The sequence below is a fragment of the Sesamum indicum genome, linkage group LG3 (assembly GCF_026168435.1).
Source record: "Sesamum indicum cultivar Baizhima isolate 11 linkage group LG3, ASM2616843v1, whole genome shotgun sequence".
Classification (NCBI taxonomy): domain Eukaryota; kingdom Viridiplantae; phylum Streptophyta; class Magnoliopsida; order Lamiales; family Pedaliaceae; genus Sesamum; species Sesamum indicum.
Window position 1 is genome coordinate 17,107,664 of NC_142659.1, and position 20,361 is coordinate 17,128,024.

The 20,361-nt window shown below is 37.3% G+C and overlaps 4 protein-coding genes across 5 annotated transcripts; 2 read left to right on the forward strand and 2 right to left on the reverse strand.

Moving 5' to 3' along the window:
- Window positions 1–202: 202 nt before the first annotated feature.
- On the forward strand, window positions 203–3,567 carry LOC105157880 (Remorin family protein). Its single transcript, XM_011074384.3, has 5 exons — window positions 203–605; window positions 693–1,275; window positions 1,533–2,049; window positions 2,126–2,207; window positions 3,209–3,567. The coding sequence occupies exons 1-5, from the start codon at window positions 558–560 to the stop codon at window positions 3,431–3,433; spliced, it is 1,455 nt and encodes a 484-aa protein (XP_011072686.1). The 5' UTR covers window positions 203–557; the 3' UTR covers window positions 3,434–3,567.
- Window positions 3,568–5,838: 2,271 nt separating this feature from the next.
- LOC105157881 (proteasome subunit alpha type-5) lies at window positions 5,839–9,647 on the forward strand. Its single transcript, XM_011074386.3, has 10 exons — window positions 5,839–5,989; window positions 6,131–6,177; window positions 6,286–6,367; window positions 6,471–6,551; window positions 6,855–6,968; window positions 7,061–7,162; window positions 7,785–7,843; window positions 8,946–9,048; window positions 9,214–9,279; window positions 9,371–9,647. Exons 2-10 carry the CDS (start codon window positions 6,164–6,166, stop codon window positions 9,461–9,463), a joined length of 714 nt encoding a protein of 237 aa, XP_011072688.1. The 5' UTR covers window positions 5,839–5,989; window positions 6,131–6,163; the 3' UTR covers window positions 9,464–9,647.
- A 1,172-nt stretch (window positions 9,648–10,819) lies between these two features.
- Window positions 10,820–16,161, reverse strand: ALAAT2 (alanine aminotransferase 2). 2 transcript variants are annotated; one of them, XM_011074387.3, is made up of 15 exons: window positions 15,752–16,145; window positions 14,762–14,812; window positions 14,627–14,677; window positions 14,319–14,384; window positions 14,184–14,245; window positions 13,621–13,699; window positions 13,422–13,526; window positions 13,205–13,315; window positions 12,987–13,124; window positions 12,778–12,852; window positions 12,533–12,653; window positions 12,291–12,445; window positions 11,999–12,073; window positions 11,402–11,605; window positions 10,820–11,159 (listed from the first exon to the last, which is right to left on the reverse strand). In XM_011074387.3, exons 1-15 carry the CDS (start codon window positions 15,983–15,985, stop codon window positions 11,043–11,045), a joined length of 1,644 nt encoding a protein of 547 aa, XP_011072689.1. In that variant the 5' UTR covers window positions 15,986–16,145; the 3' UTR covers window positions 10,820–11,042. The 2 variants fall into 2 exon arrangements, with proteins under 2 accessions (XP_011072689.1, XP_088734538.1); XM_088878412.1 differs by lacking the exon at window positions 10,820–11,159 and having other exon boundaries at window positions 11,429–11,631; window positions 15,752–16,161.
- Window positions 16,162–16,746: 585 nt separating this feature from the next.
- On the reverse strand, window positions 16,747–19,472 carry LOC105157883 (pectinesterase 3). The gene is made up of 2 exons (XM_011074388.3): window positions 18,315–19,472; window positions 16,747–17,613 (listed from the first exon to the last, which is right to left on the reverse strand). The coding sequence occupies exons 1-2, from the start codon at window positions 19,357–19,359 to the stop codon at window positions 16,937–16,939; spliced, it is 1,722 nt and encodes a 573-aa protein (XP_011072690.2). The 5' UTR covers window positions 19,360–19,472; the 3' UTR covers window positions 16,747–16,936.
- Window positions 19,473–20,361: the final 889 nt, after the last annotated feature.

The window sequence follows — 20,361 nt, forward strand, 5'->3', positions numbered from 1 at the left end:
GATATAAAATTTAATCCTTTTATAAATTAATAAATGTAAAACTCACCCTCTGATAAGATAAAATTACTTCCAATATCTTAAATAATTATATATTTTTAAAATATTTTACAAATTACATCAAAATAGAGTAATAGAATATGTAAGAAAAAAAAAAAAGTAATAGAATTCGATGATTCCCTATTCAAGAAAAAGGAGTTTATTCCAATCTAGAGTGCAAGAAAGAACTAACCCCTCACTGCAGACATAGTAAGACTATAAACACTAGAGTTGTATGATTTCGGGGGGAGAGCTGTTTTTGTCCTTCATTGCATGTTAGTCATTGTTGAACAGTAATCAAGAACAGAGTTTCCCAGTAGCAGTAGCAGTAGCCAGTAGCCACTGCCTTTCTTTTTCCTACTCTTTCTCCTATTTAACCAAACTCCTCGGTCACTTTCCTGTAGCAACAAATGTTGTATCAAAGATGATGATGATGATGATTCTTATTGGGAAGAACATTTCACCATCTCTACAGCATTCCACCACCTAAAGAAAGACACTTGGAGAATTCTTTTGCTGCTATGGATCTCACTAGCAACAACTACTTGGAACCCTTTGCATCTCAAGGGGTAAATTTCCATCAAGATTGTTACTTTCTTGGTTTTTTCTAGTTTTTGGGGTGAATCAAGTTGTGGGTTCTGATGTTTGTGATGCAGGGAGCAACTTTAGAGAGTGATGATGGATTGTGCAAGAATAGAAGCATAAAGAATCCATTTTTAGATTCCTTTTCTGACCCTCTATGCAGGCTGAATCTCAAAGAAACCTCAGAGTTTGTCAAGTCATTTCCAGTGGGAAATAATGGCACAGAGAGCAGAGGGTTTCTTGAGATTTCAGCACATAGAGGTGGAGATAATGGGGTGAGCTCAGTCACAAGGAGAAATGTAGAAGCACCTCCCACTCCTGGAAGGCCTGTTTTCAGCTTCAGCAATGGAGGATTTTCAAGAAAGAGTTTCCCTTCAAAATGGGATGATGCAGAGAAATGGCTTGTTAGTGGCCATGATTCTCCAGCTAATAACAATCATAATGGCCTGTTGTTCAAATCATTAGATTCTTCAAAGATGTTCTCCAAACAATGCAGTGGGTACAAGCCACAGCTTGGCGAAATCTTTGCTGAGAAATCAAGGGTTACTGAGGAGAAAGTTTCAACTTTTCAAGGGGCTTTAGTGCTGGACCATCACACCTCAGCTAGAGCTATCAGTGGGGTTTCACTTTCACCTACAGCAGATGTACTTCTAAAAGGTCAGACTTTGCTTTTTCCCTCTAAAAGCCTTTTGATAGTAACAGTAATTGACTATGGCCCCCCATGTGTTTGATCATGTTCATTAATTTTTGCTTCCTATGAGCAGAAAATGAAATGTGTATCTTGTATTCTAGAAAAAAGGGAATTCAACTTTATTGCATGGAATCTTTCAACTGTGTTACAACTGTACTATGTCCAAAATGTAAGAAGATTTCAGTGTATTTGAACACTTAGCATATATGTTTAGCAAATGCAGATAAATTCCCAGACGAGGTGAATCCATTAAGTCCCAAGTTTGGATGCTCAGAGCCAATGCAAGAAGGATTTATATTCAGAAATGCTATGAAAAAATCCACTAACAATGCGGCGACTACGTTAGAAACGGTGCAAGAAGTGAAACACAGAGACATTGGCACAGAAATGACCCCTCTTGGCAGCTCCACCACTTCAAGATGCCCGACACCATTCAAAAGCACGTCTCCAGCCCGCCACAACACGCCGGCTAATAGGTCTGGCCCGTTGACCCCGACTAGCATTGATGGCTCAAACACCGTTGACATAACACAATTGCAAGAATGCCATTTAGCCAAGCTACACATTGGGTCGATGCAGTTTGATTCTGTGACGTCGAATTGGAGCTCTAGAGAGGAGGAGGAGGAGGATGTGTCGAAGAGTCTGAGACACTATGAGATGAGTAGTGAGTGCCGGAGAAACATTTCAGAGTCAAGGTCTTGCACGTGGGAAGAAGAGGAGAAAACTAAGAGCTGCCTTAGGTAAATGAGAAATCATTACTAGTTTGATATAGTTCTTTTTGGGAAAATGGTTTACTAATCTCAGGTAAAATTTCAGGTACCAAAGAGAAGAAGCAAAGATCCAAGCTTGGGTGAATCTCCAGAGTGCAAAAGCAGAAGCTGAATCAAGAAAGCTTGAGGTATAATTCTCTCTCTCTTCACCATAAATTGCTATTCCTTGATATGTTGTTCTTGGCAAGTTCCGGGAATTAGCAAGGGTGTCCTTGATACGTCTACAGCAGATGATAATTCATGTTAAATTACATTAACCTTCATATAGTTATAAAGTTTATGCAACTGTGATTTTCTTTTTCCCTGTGCGGTAAGATTAATATCTTTTAGAAAGAAACGAATAGCATATGAACTGTATATGCAGTCAATTATCCATAAAATAGAAAAAAAGAACTGTGTAGGTGGTCCATTGTTACTATAAGTTTACATAGAATCAAGAGAGCACACAGCCTGACATAAAAATATTGAGATGTGACTAGAGAATGGCATGGATATAAGCAAATTTGAATACAATAATTCATCCCTTTGAATTATGTTGACTGTCCCTATATATATGCAGACTTTTTTCAAGCTTATGTTTGTTTGGCTTCATCCACATTGAGCCACCCGCCGGACAAAGACACCCTTTACTACCCATGCCCCTCCTAATCTCTTTTTTCCACATAAATTAATGTGGTCACACTTTAGAAGAAGTAAGAAGAAAGCAAGAACAGTCGGCAGTTTATGTACAATAATATTTTATCTAAGACCATTAACATTGGAAATTCCGAATCATGTGCAGTAGACGCACTAAAATGTGCATCTTTGCACATGTACATTGACATGCAGTTCAATGCATTTCCTTAGCGTTCGGTACATATTCATGAAGACACTAAAAAGAGATGTGATTCTTGGCCGATGCTAATTGTTTTACTTAATCCATTCTTATTTCAGCTTTAGTTTACTTCTTCTGGATGATGTGAACAAAGTGAAAGGCACTTGTCCATATCCACCAAAGCCAAAGACCTTGTAAAAGAACAAAGGAATATATACATGTCGTCTAGGGATCCCACATTTTCTCATTTGACTCGTTTGTCGTACACACTTATTGCAGAGCACATACTTATAGCTTTATCCTTGTATATTTCAGGTGAAAATACAGAAAATGAGATCGAATTTGGAAGAAAAGCTAATGAAGAGGATGGCAGACGTGCACCGGAAAGCTGAAGAATGGAGAGCAGCAGCACAGTTTCAACACTCGGAGCAAATTCGAAAAGTCGGGCAGCAGGCACGCAAGGTAATGAATCGTAACAACTCACATTTCTCAGGGCGCAAATCCTGTGGCTGCTTCCCTTGTAATAACCATAACATGTGAGAATAGATGGAAACTGTTGAGAGAATATTTCAGCAATGAAGATGTGTGGCTTAATGACAAAATCCAGGACATTAACCATTACATACTACTAGTTCAGTTCATGCATTCGCATCACGTTTACCTGGAAGGAAAAACAGTCTTCTTACAGGACTTGGACAAAATATACTACAGTGATCATAAAGTGCAACTACATGTGAATTTCTGTGGGGTAAATGACATTTACTGAAAAATAGAGGGGTCAAAGAAAATATTTCCAATACAGATGAATATGTCAGGTATATAAATCACATGAAATGGCAGAGTCCTGAATTCGGAATTAAGGCTGTGTTTGTAATAACTCCTTATAACAGTTGAAAACAAAATATTGTAAGTTTGGTTACAGTAAAAATTGGAAGGTAATTAGAAAACAAAAGTGAAAAGTTGAGTTTTGACCACTTTTCCAATGTTTATTTGGATTTTTGTATTCTCCAATTGAGTTTAGTTAATTTCCATATTTTTCTATAGTTGCATCACTTCCAGGTGCAGGGAATCCTCCACAATTTCAAAGAAACAAAAAAACGCTATTTTATGTGTGTTTTAATGTAATTGGGAGAGAGACAAGAAAATAATCCAGTGTAGATTTGGATGCACCAAAATTGAGGTTGGAATAGGAAAACGCGATTATAAGGCATAAAGCTGGAGAGGAGAGATTCTGAAAATTTCCAAGTTGGTGGGTTTTGGCAGTGTGCAGAAACAGACAAGCAAAGGGGAGGAGTGAAAGTAGTGTGGGGCGCACTGTGTTTCCGTATGCAGATTGTAAAGCTTACAAACAAAGAAAAGTTACAAACAAAGGTTTCTTTTCTTCTCTTTACTGTTTCGGTATCAGCATCCCTTTCTCTACTAAAATAATAAAGCCTGCCATTATCCTGCTGCTGCTGCACTCCTATCCAATCCAACTCTCTCTCTCTCTCTCTCTCTATATATATATACACATATGATGGCTCTCACATATTTTTTCCTCAAAGTCCAAAAAGTAGAACCTCACTACGCACCCCTGCAGGCCCAACACAAGAACAAACTATAAAACTCATTAACTTCTTCTTTTTCTCTAACCTCACAAGTCCAAGAAGCAAGATCAGTTCAACAAGTTGAGTCAGTATACACTAGGGGCAACTCGTTCTACAAATTCCCAACCTTCTAAGATATCATATTAAAATATCTCCAACTAACTCCAAGTAATCCAGCTGAACACAACTCTTCGAGCTGCAAGTAGTAGATTCTACGATTTTCTGACAAATTAGGCAAGTTTTACTTAAAGGGTCATATCTTCTTCTAAATAAAACCAATTAACAAACCGATTTTTCCATTGAATACATAACACATGCAACTTTCTAACGATGTATGATCCGCCATACCCACTTTTTAAATTAAGATCGCCTAAAAATTGATTTTTTGTGCAGTTATTTTAGTAACACATTGTCTCACACTCTCGCTCACATTTTCTCTCCATTTTTAAATAATTTGACTTCACTTTTTGAACTCCAAAGAATTAATATCACTTTATCGTTATATTCAAATATTGCTCTCATATCACTTCAAGTTTTTTTCTTTATTTATTCAGTAAAGATCATTGTTGGTCTAAAAATCAGAGTGCTAATATTTATTTTGTTAGTTAGTCTTGTAAAGACTGACGGTGTTGTTGAATTCCGATACACATCAATATGTATGGTAAATTATATCAACGTTGTAAAATTACAAGCACATGCCTTAAAAGGGTAATGGTGTAACTTATTCAGGAGGTTTATTTGTAAAACTTTGCTCAAGATAATCATTGTAATTACAATTACAACTTTGTGGATATATTTATAATTTCTAAAAGATAGAGAATATATGTGTAGTTATGCCTGACGTTAAGGGGGAACTCAGGTAATATCTTATATGTATCACTATTGGTTAATATTTATATCCAATATTTTCTTCTTTTCTTCCATAGTAACTTAGGCCGAAGGATATAAAAGAAATTTTTTAAATAATTTTGTATTAAATCAATTTGAAATTTATTATAATACAAAAAAACATATAATTTAAACTGAAAAGTGAAGGATTTCAGATTTCTTATAATTTGAAATTATTCAGAGAAATTGAATGAATTTATTATTATAATTTCGTGTTCAAATCCATTGATCGAAACATAATATAATAATTTTCATTTAACAATACATGCAAATGTTGGATTTTTATAAGAATTTTGGGCTTAAAGTTGCTGGATAAATTTGGTCATAAAGCCCTTTACGCATTTCTTTATATTGTTTTTGGGCTTTGAAGTTGGCCCAACAGGTAGTACTAATGGTCTTTGGGTTTTGGGCTTTTAGCCCAATTACAGATGAAATCCAAACCCTTTTAACTTTTTCGGGTAACCCGATTACCCGTCCATTATTCTACCATCGCTGCCTTGCTTGACAAGAAGAGTTCAAAAGCTCAGCTGCAGAAATATAAACGTAAAATCACACTGTCAATATATCAAACACTCGGAAAGATTATTCTGCTTAGCTTTGTTGCTTCGTCATTGGAATTACGGTGGGTCCAATTCAGATCCGTTTTCTATTTCCTTGTACTCTGCCTTCTTTTCGCGCCCTGCGAGGAACAAAATTATCGGTTATTACAAGAAGCAATTATGATTAATTATCTTAATTTAACTCTTGATTCATCTGTGTGCAGGAAAATTTGAAGCTCTAGTTTGCGGGATTGAAAATGTTCCTCACGAGGTAAAGAACTGTTGCATTTTGGGTCATGCTATAGGGTTTTCTCAGATATTTTTTTTTCTTTTCAATAATGATGTGGATTTTGTGTATTTTTGTTCTTTCTTTTGTAAGAACTGAGTACGACAGAGGAGTCAATACTTTCTCCCCTGAAGGCCGATTGTTTCAGGTCGAATATGCCATTGAGGCTATCAAGGTTAGTATTTTGCTGATTTAAATGGAAAAATTTGCTTTTCAGTTAGTAGTTTCTGTGGTTTTTTGTTTTTATTATTTTCTAATTAAAATTGGTGTTTTCTTAGTTGGGTTCAACTGCAATTGGGATAAAGACTAAGGAAGGTGTGGTTCTTGCTGTTGAGAAGCGCATCACATCGCCTCTTTTGGTATGTATATCATCCATATTTTGTTATATTTTCTTTTTTGTTGTTTTTCCCCAATTAAGAGTCAGTTTTAGCTCAAAAGCCTGAACTGAAATCCAATTTTGCATGGTTTATCTTTGTGTAATTTCATAAAAATGTGATTGAAGACATGCTTCAGTTTAAATTTGGGTCCACAGAAAATGAATATGATCTGTTCCCTTTGTTTTCTAGCTCTGATGACATGTATTAGGTAGAGATCTTAACAATGAACACCTTAACAACGATATCCATTTCATGAATAAATATCGCATGCTTTACTGCTCTCAGGAGCCTAGCAGTGTGGAGAAAATTATGGAAATTGATGAACACATTGGCTGTGCCATGAGTGGCTTAATTGCTGATGCCCGCACACTGGTTGAACATGCACGAGTTGAGACACAGGTATGTTCATCCATATTCCTTATTGCATTTCGTAGTCTATCTCGGTGTTTGCTTCATTAATTGCTAATACTGCACTCTTTTACACCTTCTAGAATCATAGGTTCTCGTATGGTGAGCCCATGACAGTTGAGTCCACTACTCAAGCTCTCTGTGATCTTGCCTTACGATTTGGTGAGGGGGATGAAGAGTCAATGGTTAGCATCTTTTCACTTTCTACTGATATCTTTGAATATAAAATATGAGTTGCTACCAGGAATACAGTTGTTTTGTTTTTTTCCGTTTCACATGATTATATGCTTTTTTCAGCGACACCAGTTGGACCTTGTCTCTTCACTATGCTTTATATTTATGGTATCATTTTTAGTTTCCAAATTATCTGCTCTCCCTATATCTGCCTGAGATATCAAAGATTGAGCTGCCATATTACTCTCTGTGCCATAATCCTTGGTTCATATATTTTTGCCATCTGAGTATTTTAGAGCTCTGCTTGGCATATCTGCTACTTCATGCATAATGCCGTATGGTGGTAAAGATGCATGTTGTTTGATGTGAAGGCAAGTTGCCACTGTAAGCAGCTCAAAATTTTGCTCAGGAAAGTATTCAGAAGCATTCTCTTGGAATTATGTGCTTCATGAAACACTTTGTTTTGGTATGATTGCGTATTTGTCTGCATCTACTCAAATTATTGCTAAAGAGGTTCTAAAACTACATATTATATGGAGTCACTCATGGTTCACTCAGTTTGTATGCGTGTAAATACATGTTATTTTGAACATTTCAGGTTCCTTTAATTCTGTTTTCTTTTATTTTGTGCAGTCGCGACCTTTTGGTGTCTCTCTTCTCATTGCCGGCCATGATGAGAATGGTCCTTGCCTGTAAGTATTTCTTCATTTTCACTTTGGTGAAATCTTGTCCATCTGTTGCTTCAGCATTGCCTGAAATAGCCATCTTGATGTTACGAAAGTTCTGCATAGAAATTTTATGATTCATGTAAGTTTTAGGGTAAATTACATTTTTGGTTCCATAAGTGGACCTGTTCCCAATTTTGGTCCCACACTCAGGCCAATTCGCACATTGAGTCCCATATGTGGATTTTTTTTTCAATTTGAGGACCATTGAGGGATTTTCTTGTCCAATTGATAATTGATAACGGCTGCTGCTCTCTCTGTTAGTCAATACAATCAAAATAAGGGTAAATTACATTTTTGGTCCCATAAGTGGACTTGTTTCCAATTTTGATATCATAAGTGGATCTGTTTCAAATTTTGGTCCCTATACGAATTGGTCTGAATGTGGGACCAAAATTAGAAACAAGTCCACTTATGGGACAAAAAATGTAATTTCCCCTTATTTTGATTGTATTGACTAAGGAGAGAGCAACTGCCATTATCAATTGAACGGAAATCCCTCTATGGTCCTCAAATTGAAAAAAAAAAAAACACATATGGGACTCAATATGCGAATTGACTTGAGTGTGGGACCAAAATTGGAAACAGGTCCACTTATAGGACCAAAACTATAATATACCCTAAGTTTTAACTTGAAAAATGTGCATGCGATATAAGATAAAATTGTAGAGATTTGTGTATGGTGAATTGGTCAATGGACAACTTGTGGCCAAGGTTCTGTGAGCTGATGCTTGCTAATTCTGGAAGCAAAGTCATACTAACTTGGCTTAGCTGTCTCATGGAGCTGTATTCTAATGATGATCGCTGAATATCTATTGTCAATTTTGACAGTTTTGTGGAACGTTATATACTATCAGATATCAGGGAATTTGATATTAAATATGCATTACAGGCAAGCAAGTAACCTATCAATTGCGATCAAATTGTATTTATGTAATATATAATGCTATTGGGTAATGTCCTGCATGTGTAGACATATTCTATCATCTTAACTTGCATTTTCTTCCCAAGTTCCAGAGTAACTTCCTATTTGGCATGCAAGACCGAGAGTGATATTTCTCATGAATAGGTACTATACTGATCCCTCTGGTACATTCTGGCAATGCAATGCAAAAGCCATTGGCTCGGGTTCTGAAGGTGCTGATAGCTCTCTGCAGGAGCAATATAACAAGGTACCTGATCCAGGCTCCCCCTTTATATATAATATTTCTTTTTAAGCACCATCAATCTGGAAAGTGACTTTATTTCTGGAAATGCTATGCATTCTGTTATATAGGTCCAACCACAAAATGCTTTTAGATTTTCAATTGTATGATCGATTTGTTACATTGTTGCAGGATCTGACTCTTAAAGAAGCTGAAACGATTGCGCTTTCCATCCTGAAGCAAGTTATGGAGGAGAAGGTACCATAGCTGATCTTGTTTTAATGCTCAGCCGCCAGATATGTCTCACTTTCAATTTGCTCACCACTGCTTACCCATCTCTTGATGTCAGGTCACGCCCAACAATGTTGATATTGCGAAGGTTGCACCAACGTACCATCTCTACTCCCCTTCTGAAGTCGAAGCAGTGATCACTCGTCTATAACCCTTCTGAAGTTGAAGCAGTTATCACTTGGCCATTAGAGGACGGCCAGTGGTTCTGTTTCATTTTTTATATATCCTGTGATCAGCATTTGCGTTATTCCATGCTTGAACATTTTGTACCGCTATCTTAATACTTTGGCACAAATATCAAATTCAACAAGAAAACAGCAATTTTAGTATTTTAACCTAATGTTGTGTTTGGATATATGGATTTTAATTTGAGGACTTCAAGATCATGATAACAAATCCATGTCACAAAAGATTTCAAATTTTTAAACTTTTATTTAAATTATATTTTGTAACATTGTAATGGATTTTAAATTTATGTAATATGGAGTCAATTAAAATTTTTACCGTAGATCATCCCACCAAATTCAAATCCTTAGCTTAAATGAAGTAAAAAACTTATGCCCGTTGAATTTCATGGTGAGAATAAGTTTAATTCATCATCAGATTCTGATGATTTGGTAACATAGCTGCAAAGTGCAAATAGATCAGCTTACATGTTTCTTTCAGGTCAAGCTGGTTGCTCATCTCTTCTCACTGGCACGCCCAGTTTAGTGTTGCAGATATTACGCATAAGTCATCAAATATTCGGATTGACGTCTTCTGTATTATGACAAACAAAGATTAACGCAAACTGTAGAGAGCATATTAGAATCTCAAAGCTTACGGATGTGTTCTATCACAGAAGGTCCAATTCAAATGATGCTCCAAAATGTGGGCCGCAAAAATTTAAAAATTAGCTGCATTATCAAGTGCAAATTTTTGTTCTTGGGTTGGTTTTTCTTTTTATTTTTCTCCATGTTGAGTTTGTAAGAGGTACCTTTTTTTCTTCTGAATGCTGTGCTAGTACATTGGGTGTTTTGTTGTTATTGTATTTGTTCAGCTGATATGGTGAGCTTAGAATTACACGAATTTTTTGTGATGAAATTGGTCCGCCCCTAATAGAAGTTGCTTACTTTCCTAGTAGCAAAAGGAAAAGGGCAGGGCTTTTTCAGTAGTAATAGTGGGCGGGTCTCATGAGATCTATGGATTTAAGTCTCTGGCATTACGCTATAAATCATTTATGATCTGCTAAATCTGCTTCGTCGTTTTCGCCTTTTAAGGGATGATACCTATCCCTGTGATGGACTTTCGCAGGACTGTGATATTTGGGAGGAGTGGAAGTTCTAATCTGTTGCTGGTCTGTCAAGACTTGTTTGAGTGAAAGAGGATAAAATTGTTTTGGCAAATTGGGGTGAAGGTTTTGTGGGGATCATGTTCTGTCTCAGGAAATGAAATTGCTCATGCTCCCTGGTTCCTTCTATTGCTTCATTTTCAATATGATGATTGAGCTAAACAAACAAGCTTAGAATTTGAAATAATGTAAAACTGAAAATTGACTTTTGAAAATAAAACCAAACGGCCCAGACTTCTTACAACATACTGAAAACTTCAGCGCCTTATTGTAGTACACAAGGTCTCTCTTACCCTTTTTTTTTCTTTTCCCTTTTTTGTCTCCCTTCTTCATAAGAAATTAGAAAATTGGCATGGAAAATTTCAGATTTGCTTGCGTTTGGAGGTCGATTGCAGAATCTTCAATCGCGGAATTCATCCATGAATCCTTTGTGGAACTCTGTGAGGCGCGAAATAATGGCTGGTATTCTGTCCTCTTGAGGCAATATGGTGCACCTAAAATGCCACGTTCCAGGAACCTACCAGAAAATGGAACCATAGTGATCAGCTGAAACTCACCAGCTACAACAAGGGATTTAACTTGAACTCAATAGCCAGATTGTAATAAAGCCAGTTCTATCATCACTAGATAACCAAATGACTCCTCTCTAACATCACTTTGGATGATTTGTATAAGAAGCTGAGGATCACTGGTTGTTAGCTTATTGAGAAATGCAGAAAAAGCATGTACTTCATTCACTTCATGTTGATGGGAATTTACCTGCCCAAATCCAGAACCAGGAACAACAACTATTCCAGTGGCATTGAGAAGACGACGAGCATAAAATGCATCTGGGGCTGTGTTAACAGCTTTTGCTGCTTCTATTGCTTTCTTTGGCAATTGAATGCGAGGAAACAGGTACATTGCTCCTTCCGCCCTGTTGCAGGTCACACCTTCGAGACCATTAAATGCCTCCTCAAGTTTCTGAAATCAGCAACCAATGAAACAAGCTTCAAAATCAAAGAAACAAAATTCACATAAGTGTTGCGAGTTGTGCTCAAAATAGAAGCCTACAAGTACCCATAAACATCAACCAATAGACTAATCCTAACGTTTTCTTTTTCCTTACGTGCATAAATGTACATAAAACTATCCTGAGTTTCTTCAAATCTCTTAACAGCAGCCATCCCAAAAGTCTTCATTTCCACCACAGTTGTTTACATTGTGTTTTCACATGTTATTTGACCTACTTAGTTTATCACAGAGCGTTTCTTCACTTACTCTTAGTTGTTTGCACGTGTTTAGATCTCTTACTTCCTCTATCGAAGAAAGAATGTTTAAAGAGAAGACTGTTTAAACCTCAAGTCAAAGACTAACCTTGGCACGCCGTGCTAGGGAAGATAGAATTGCATCTTTCTCAGCAGAATAAGACTCGTAGGATTCATCCCCCACCTGCATGCATTACATAAGAACTTCTAAATATGCGGAACACAGAGTAAAGGTGTGTGCAATTGAACAAAGGAGCATAGATATCATACAATTTTTTACATTTTCGCATGTGATGAAAGGATAATTCAGTTTCTTCATCACTGTTCTTATTTGTTTTACTTTTTTCCTCTTGTTGCGCACACATCGGGGAATATCAGAACAGGAGACAAAGATACCTAACCTTTGGAGGGTTCATGACGAGGCTTGCAAGAATCTGACCAGATATGTTAGAACAAAGGTTAACTGATGCCACTTTGTATATTTGCTCCCTTATCTCAGGACTGAAACCAGTGACTTCCATGTAACCTCCTCTTTTTCCACACTCTCCATAATAACCTAGGAGCAGGAAAAACAGAAAATTATAAACTTCAAAAAGGTTCCTTAATCGAAACTACCAAGGGTGTTAAACTTAAGCCACCATACCTTTCGACACAGACTGGAAAGACACTAAGGAAATATCTTTCTCCCCATAACCCATAGACCGAGCAACTTTCTTAAAAGAGTGGAACTGCTTATCAGGCACATATATATTTTCCTGGTATACCTGCACAGATCCAACCAACATTATTGAAGACTATTATTCTCAGAAGTTCAGGATTTCACTAGACACTAAATTTGGGAGCAAACTACCCAGTGTCTGAACCAGGGATTTAAAGAATCTTAGTTACCTCATCTGCCAAAAGAACAAGCCCTTCTTTATTGCAGAAGTCCACAATCTGCTGTTGGTTGTTCTCAGCCAGAACCTTTAAGAGGAAGCATTAAATTTCATGAGACTTGGTCATAACTTGAAAGACAAATCAGATTTCAATAACCACAATTTGCTAAACAGAAAGCGAAAAATCATCTCTAAAGTCTCAAGAATTCAGAAATTGTTTACCTGCCCAGTGGGATTGCCAGGATTTATAACCACCAAGGCCCTCACACTAATACCCCTTGATTTTGCTGTTTCCAACTGGTTTTTAAGATCAGAGATCTCCAGGCCCCACCCCGTTGCTTCATCGAGGTAATAAGGAACCTGAAAAATAATAAAAAATGTGAAAATGGTGCTGGAAACATTATACACCCTTCAACCCAATTAGTAAAAGGAATGCGTACAAGAGTGCCTCCATGGAGAGCAATTGAAGCAGAATAAAGAGGGTATTGTGGAATGGGACAGAGAATGCCATCATTCTTTGATCGTATCAGCAGCTGCATCATCATATGAACCTAGAAAGAGAAGGAAAAAGTGTTGTTACTTGTACATCCGAATTGTTCTCCCTATAGTTTCTCTGAATCTCCTGCATGATAAATATATAAGAAACAATATCTCTACCGCTGGGCTTGCACCATCTGTCAAGAAAATATCATTGGGATCAGCTGGGAATCCATCACGAGCTTCAATTCCAGCAGCAATTGTATCACGTAGTCCTTTGATACCCTAGTTTCATACAGCAAAAGGGAAACTTTGATATATCAGCAAACCAGGTTTAAGTAATTGTTGAGAATAACATTACAAGAGAGGCCATTATCACCTGACTGTGACTATAAGCACCAGTGGCTCTTCCAGGAATTTGATCTAGTATCTGAAACGCTCGTTCTATGGAATCAGCACTAGAGATCCACCAGAAGATTAATTACTATTAAACATTGGATCAATGGGACGTAAATCAAAGAACTTAAAATTCAGTTATGCTACAGAAAAGCGTGGACTCTCTAACTTTCACTATCCATGACGCAATACCAAGAAATTTCCATGTGGAAGCAAAACGAAGAAATTTGTTTCATCTATGAGAAGCAATGTCCATAAGATGAAACTCAGAGGAAGAAGGTTCATTCTAATTAAAATTTCTCTGCAATGCACACACTCCTTCTTCATGGTTTTTTCTCTTCACCATGCAGAGTTTCAACTTGGGATCTCATTTTTGCTTTTGCAACATAAAAAATTTATCTTTTCCTTTGAAACCACATGGTGTTGAGAGAAATCATCAAATCCTTCGGGTAGGACTAGTTAACAAGCACAAGTAACTATAAAACAATTAAAGTTTCCATGTGTATCATGCACAGATATTAAGGATACAAAAGTGGCTGCCTTTACCTGAACAAACCTTGTGTTTCAGCTTTATCCAAGATCGCAGGGTGATCACATAAAGCAAGAACCTGAAATTAGAAATGAAGAAGCATAAGTGCTGAAACCTTTTTTAAGTTCGCTGGATCAATGCATTTTACACACCTCTCTGAAAAATGTGATCGGCTGCTGGCCAAGGGATTGAGGGTTTCCAATATTGCAGTAGAGTATCTGCCGAAACAAGGAACAGAGTTAGAAATATGGAAAAAATTATCTTTTATCATTTAAATTATAGAGAAATGAAGCCACACAAGTCCATGCAACCAAATAAAGTAGTAGTTCGTACGAGAACACAGGAAAACCATATGTCAAATAGCATTTATAGTAGTTTAAAACCATTGGCATTGTTAAAAAATGACTGCTCTCTTGTAGATGGAAGAAAGTCCTCATGTTCTCAAGGTAGGAACAGGTACCTCATCGAAAGGATGAGAACCAGGGTTCTTCTTCAATTCTTCTTGTAATTTCTGTTCAAAGAAAACATGTTAAACAATGCCCCCACAATATATAGTATGCTATATCTTCAGAAACAAAATAGCACAATCCATTACCTGAGCAAGGGTCACAATCTCGCCACGGACAGCATATTCACACTCCAGAACCTGGAAAAGAAGTTTACTAACTTATAAAGGATATTTTCTGCAAACATACTTCCAACAGTAATCAAATGCTGAAACCTAAAAGCAGCCCTCAGAACCAAACTCAGAAGCAATAAGAAGGAAAAGAAATCAGATCGAGTAGTCTTACATATTTTAGATAACATATAGAGAAATTATTTGAAGAATAAAACCAGTTAGGAATGAAAACAATGGTAAAAGCGAAACAAAGCAATCATGCAACTACAAGATTTATTCTTGAACCAACAGAAGCTCAAATAACCACCAAAAGATAAAAAGAAAAACAGAGAGAAACTGCTCTATCTAAAAGGTGACCTATTTTATAAGATTATCAAAAAGACATATAAAATCAGAAAGCACATCTGATTAAAAAAAAAATTAGAACAACACAAAAGCAGCAGAAAAAGGGATATAGTGATCATCCCACCACCCCCTGACCCTGGACCCCACATCCTTCATCAAAGAACGTCAAATTCTTGGATGGGCCGGTTCCAATGGACCAAATCATCCATGACCGTCGCCACTCTCACCCCCTATAATCCAATGGCCGGTTCTACCGGCCATTGGAAACTGGTCACTGGACTGGCTCCATTGGAACTGGTCAACTCTAGAATTTGCCACAAAAGAAATAAACCCGAATGAGAAGATGAAGCTCAAGAGCACAAAGTTGAAAACACACACAGACACAAATCATAATGAGGCACTAAAAATCAAACACTCCATCTAAAACAAGATTCAGAAGCCATGATCAACACCTGCAAAAAAAAAAATAACGATCACAAATCAAAACAAAAGACATCATAAAGCATCAACCAAAATGAGACACAAAATACAGATCAAGATTTTAAAAAACAAAGGAGGGGGGGGGGAGGGAAGAATGAACCCGGCCTCAAGTAAATTCAACAAAGAATAAGAGTAGAATACCTTAGGATTGATTGAATCAAGCTTAACAGGGGTGGACGAATAATCAGAAGCCATAGACTCCGAAGAAGAAGGATTAGGAGCAGCGGTGGTGTTCAAAAAACGCAAAAGAAGCTGAGATTTTTGAGAATGAGAAGAAGAGGAATAAAGTGAAGCGGTGGGATGCTGCAACACGGAAGTGAAATTGTTGGTGTGGGCTAAAAGATTTCTGGATTTATCCGCTGCGAATTTTCGCATTTTGGGGATTTATAGAAGAAAAACCTGGGGGCGTTTTCTTGGACAGAGGTTTTAAAGTTCTAGTCTACATAGGAAAATGAGACGGACAGCAGAGGCAGTTAAGTTTGGCAGCCTGAGCAGCTGGGTTGGAATTGAGATTTGCGTCGCTTTAACTTCTTCTCCAAACAGACATAATAATAATAATATAAAATATTATTATAAATAAATAAATAAATAGTTCCTCAGACACCCTCCTAACTTTTTACTTATAGTTTGACAAACACCTTCTCTCTCACACAATCTTCTTTTATGTTCAAACTTTGATGTTTTTTCGCAGTCTAATCCCCAACAGCTCTGTAGTGAGGAGCAACCGAAAAATACACAACAGGTTTGTCTTAGTCTTGTGGGTATTGGGGGCATAGTTGCCTACTTGTCTTCCGGATTAGGACCACAACCTACTTCTTTAGCACTTGAAATCCTTCCTAACTTTCTGATTCTATGTTTCTAAATCAAAATCTGTTTAGACTTGATTTTTTATATAGGTATTTTGTATATATAGTATAATATTATTCTTATTTCTTAAAAAGTCAACATAACGTGACAACATGTCATGTTATACAATGATGAGATACAGAAGAGCGATTTGAAAAACGTGTTTTTAGTAAATTAAGCTGCATGCAAGATTTTCAATAGGATTGAGCTAAAAGAAACAAGTTTTCGAAATTTCAAATAGTATAAAATTGAAAATTGATTTTTGAAAGTAACACTAAACGCCCTATAAATTTCTAACTTCCTTTAATCAATTATGAATACATTATGAGAAAAAGACAATCATAAATGGGTTGTTATAAATTTGAAGTTTTCGTCAAATCAAAATTCCCAAGTGTGTGAATATATTAATATTACAAAACAGAAATGTTAGAGAAGATAAACAAAAAACAGTGTAGTAAGAGTGTATAGATCAGTTGTTTTCTAGGTTGAATCAAAGACCACAGTTGTAGCTGGCAACCAGGATGGGCCTTGAATCAAGGTCTGTACATTATACTTAGAGGCCTCTGCGGCTGTAAGTGTGGGCCTGTACCCTGCCCACTTGACCCTATTTCTCGTGCTTGAACCCGGCCCAGTATTCTGATACTCAGCATAGAAAATGGATCTTGGTGGATCCACATTTTTTACCCAAGAAATCCAGCCCAATGGGCTCAAGAACCCACCAATGTTGGTCTGCATGATAACTGTCGTGGAGAAATCCTTCCATGGCCTGCCTAAGTATGTCGGCACAGTGAGTCTGTCCAGAGGGTTCATCACACAACGTTGAATGGAAATGCCTGTGTTCTGATTAGGGTCTTTCTTTCCCTGTGCAGTTATTGTCACAAATTGGTTAGGCAGAGGTTGTCTAGGCAAGATGTTGCAGTTTTGGAAGACGACGGCCGAGTTTCCAAAGATGAAGTCGATTGTGCCAGTTATGTCGCACTCGCGGTAGAATTGACGGTTGGAATGGGCGTAAAGGGTGTCTTGGAATGCGTCGAACGAGCAACGATAGAAGACGGATTGGTCAGAACCCGACCGAAGGGCTACTGCTTGGTGCTTTATTGCCCCGGCAGTATTCTTGAACCCTATGTCTCGAGCGATAAATCCTTTTCCAACAACAGCTGATTACATAAAAAAATTTACTTATTATAAGAGCATTTATGTCACTAGATTAGTATAATCACATGTTGTCCTATTAATACAAAGTCCTCATCATACATAGAAACGTGCTTATTAAATTAAAAAAATCTCAGTTTATGTTCATCAATAGTATTTTGTTTATCGGGAAATTTTTGCCCAAATTCAACTCGATTAAATTTGAACCAATCATGTGACACGTGCAATACATTTGTCATGTGATTAACATACAATTTAAAAAAAAGACCACTCACACAACCAAATTCGAGTAAAAACTTTCCTTTATTTGATGTGCAAGATTCTAACAATTGACATGTTCCAACAGTTGTTAGGGTTGAAATGGATAGATGATGTTGATAACTACCAATATCAGCGCAGCAAAAATAAGTTATGTTGACCTAAAATGCACATGGTAGGGTATCAAATTCTTCACAATTATGCTACGAAAAACATGCATAACTGACTTAGGTGTATGACATTATTGCATCAAATCACATGAGATTTGGCAATGTCAATAGCACATTTAATTTAAATTTCATATTTTATCAACAATTCCGTACTAAAAAATAAATGCAACATCGTGTCAAATTTAAGATTAATGTATTTTATAAATTCTAAAATAATTCAAATATTAATGAACATGGAACATTGTTGATTGATGAAAATGTGTAATAAAAAAACTTACCGAAGGTGGCTGTGGAGAAAGTTGGAGTACCGTCGACGAAATTCTTGCTGCCGGAGATCAGAGTGGCGGTTTTTCCGTCGCCGTAGATCATCACATTCCACAAAGACTTCTCTAATACCACATTCTCCACATATTCTCCGGCCTTCACATATATAACGAATCTCCTTTTGTTCTTCTTCGGAATTCTTGCCACCGCCTCCTTCAGAGTCCTCACATCTCCGCTGCCGTCCTTCGCCACCGTCACGTCCGGCTTTGGCATGCTGGCCTGGAGGAGTCTCCGGTCCCCCGCCTTAACCCAAGACGGGAATCCCGATTCCTCCGCCCCCAGGAGCCGCCGATGAATTGGAATCTTGAGATCCCCTAGAAACCCAAGCAGCTTGGACACTATGGCCAAACTGTTGCTGGCGAACTCCGTCGAGTTCTTCATCAGAAGTTTGATCTCCTCCACGAAGGTGGCGTTCACCTCCTCCAGCGCGTCGAAGCACGTTTCTTGGTCCGTGACCACAGTGCTCAACCACGTCTGCAAGTCGCTGATTCTGGGAACGGAGAGCAGCTTCTCGCCGCCGTCAACGTTCATGGAGGAGATGGAGTCGTTGAGGGAATCAACGGCGTGGTTCAGCACCGTCCCGCAGACGGTCAGCGCTTCCTTCACTAACGGGTCATCCGTTTTGTTCATGAACTCGTCCGGAAATGTGGATACCTTCTCCAGAGCACCCATCACCACCGACAAAGAGAACTGGAAAATCTTCTCCGGGTCGGAGGAGTTGGACGAACCCAAGCTGGAGTAACAGGAATCCGGGTAGTGGGTCACGCTGCAGATGGACTTAAGAGCCGCCACCGGAGAACTCTGAGTAGACGGAACATCGGAATCAGACTTGTTGTTGTTGTGAACTACAGTTCCGGCGACAACTCCGATTATGAGGGCAATCAACAGAAGAGATGAAATTGCAAGAATGATAATTCTCTTGCGGATTTTTGCTCTAAAGGCAGCTTGTTGGAGCTCGTCGACTTTGCCGTAGCCCTTGAAGGACTTGATAGTATCCATTGTTGCATGAACAAATTAATGTGGGGACGACAATGGGGTGTGTGTGTTTTATAGGAATGTGAAGGGTGGGTTGTTAGTGTATATTCTTCTTCTTCTTATATGCTTGGACATAGCATTAGTTTAATTTAGCAATGTTGTGGTTGGATGAACGTGATTGCGTTTACATCATGATATATTATTGATCATACGCCAACGCGCTTTTTTCTTTTTTTCTAATCAAATGAAATGATGATGCTGCTTTTTCATTTTTCATCTTAGGAAAAATTGCATTTTTCGTCCTCATTTTCAAATTAGTATATTTTTCATCTCACATTTTAAACTTTGTTTCATTAATAATGAGATCCTTAATATGATAAATTACAAAAATTCTCACTCTTAATAATTTCATTAGATTCTGTTAGTATTTCAATAGAAAAAGTATTCACATAATCATTAATTTTGAATAATGGGCAGTCAAAATACTAATGTTTTTTTATTTACAAAAAAAAGCATTATAAAAATGAATTTCGTGGACATTGATTGTGGCGAGTTCCATGGGGAAAGGTGTGGGGGCATGTGGGTGTTGAGAGTGGAGAGCAAATTGAATCAAGTATAGAAATGGATGGCATACACATACTTGTATTAATTATTGGTTTTGACCATTTCTTGGCGGTGTCCAAACAAATCCTAAGTGAATAATGGTGGTACCCCATACATCCATACATAGTGAGAGAACAGGTGTAGCTTCATGGGATATTAAACTTCAAAGGGGTGCCCAACACCTACTACCAAAAATCCTTTTTGTTTTCTTTTTTCTTGGATTACATTAATAGGAAAGATGACCTTTCTCTTCCTCCCCTCGCCAATAATATTTTGTTGCCATCCAATACACCTGCTTAATATTTTTATTAAAAATTTATTCTTTTATATATGCATGTTTTAGGTATTAAATATTATAAATTTTAGAGTATACATTTATAAATTATTTTAATTTGTAAAAATATTATGTTTATATCTTATATG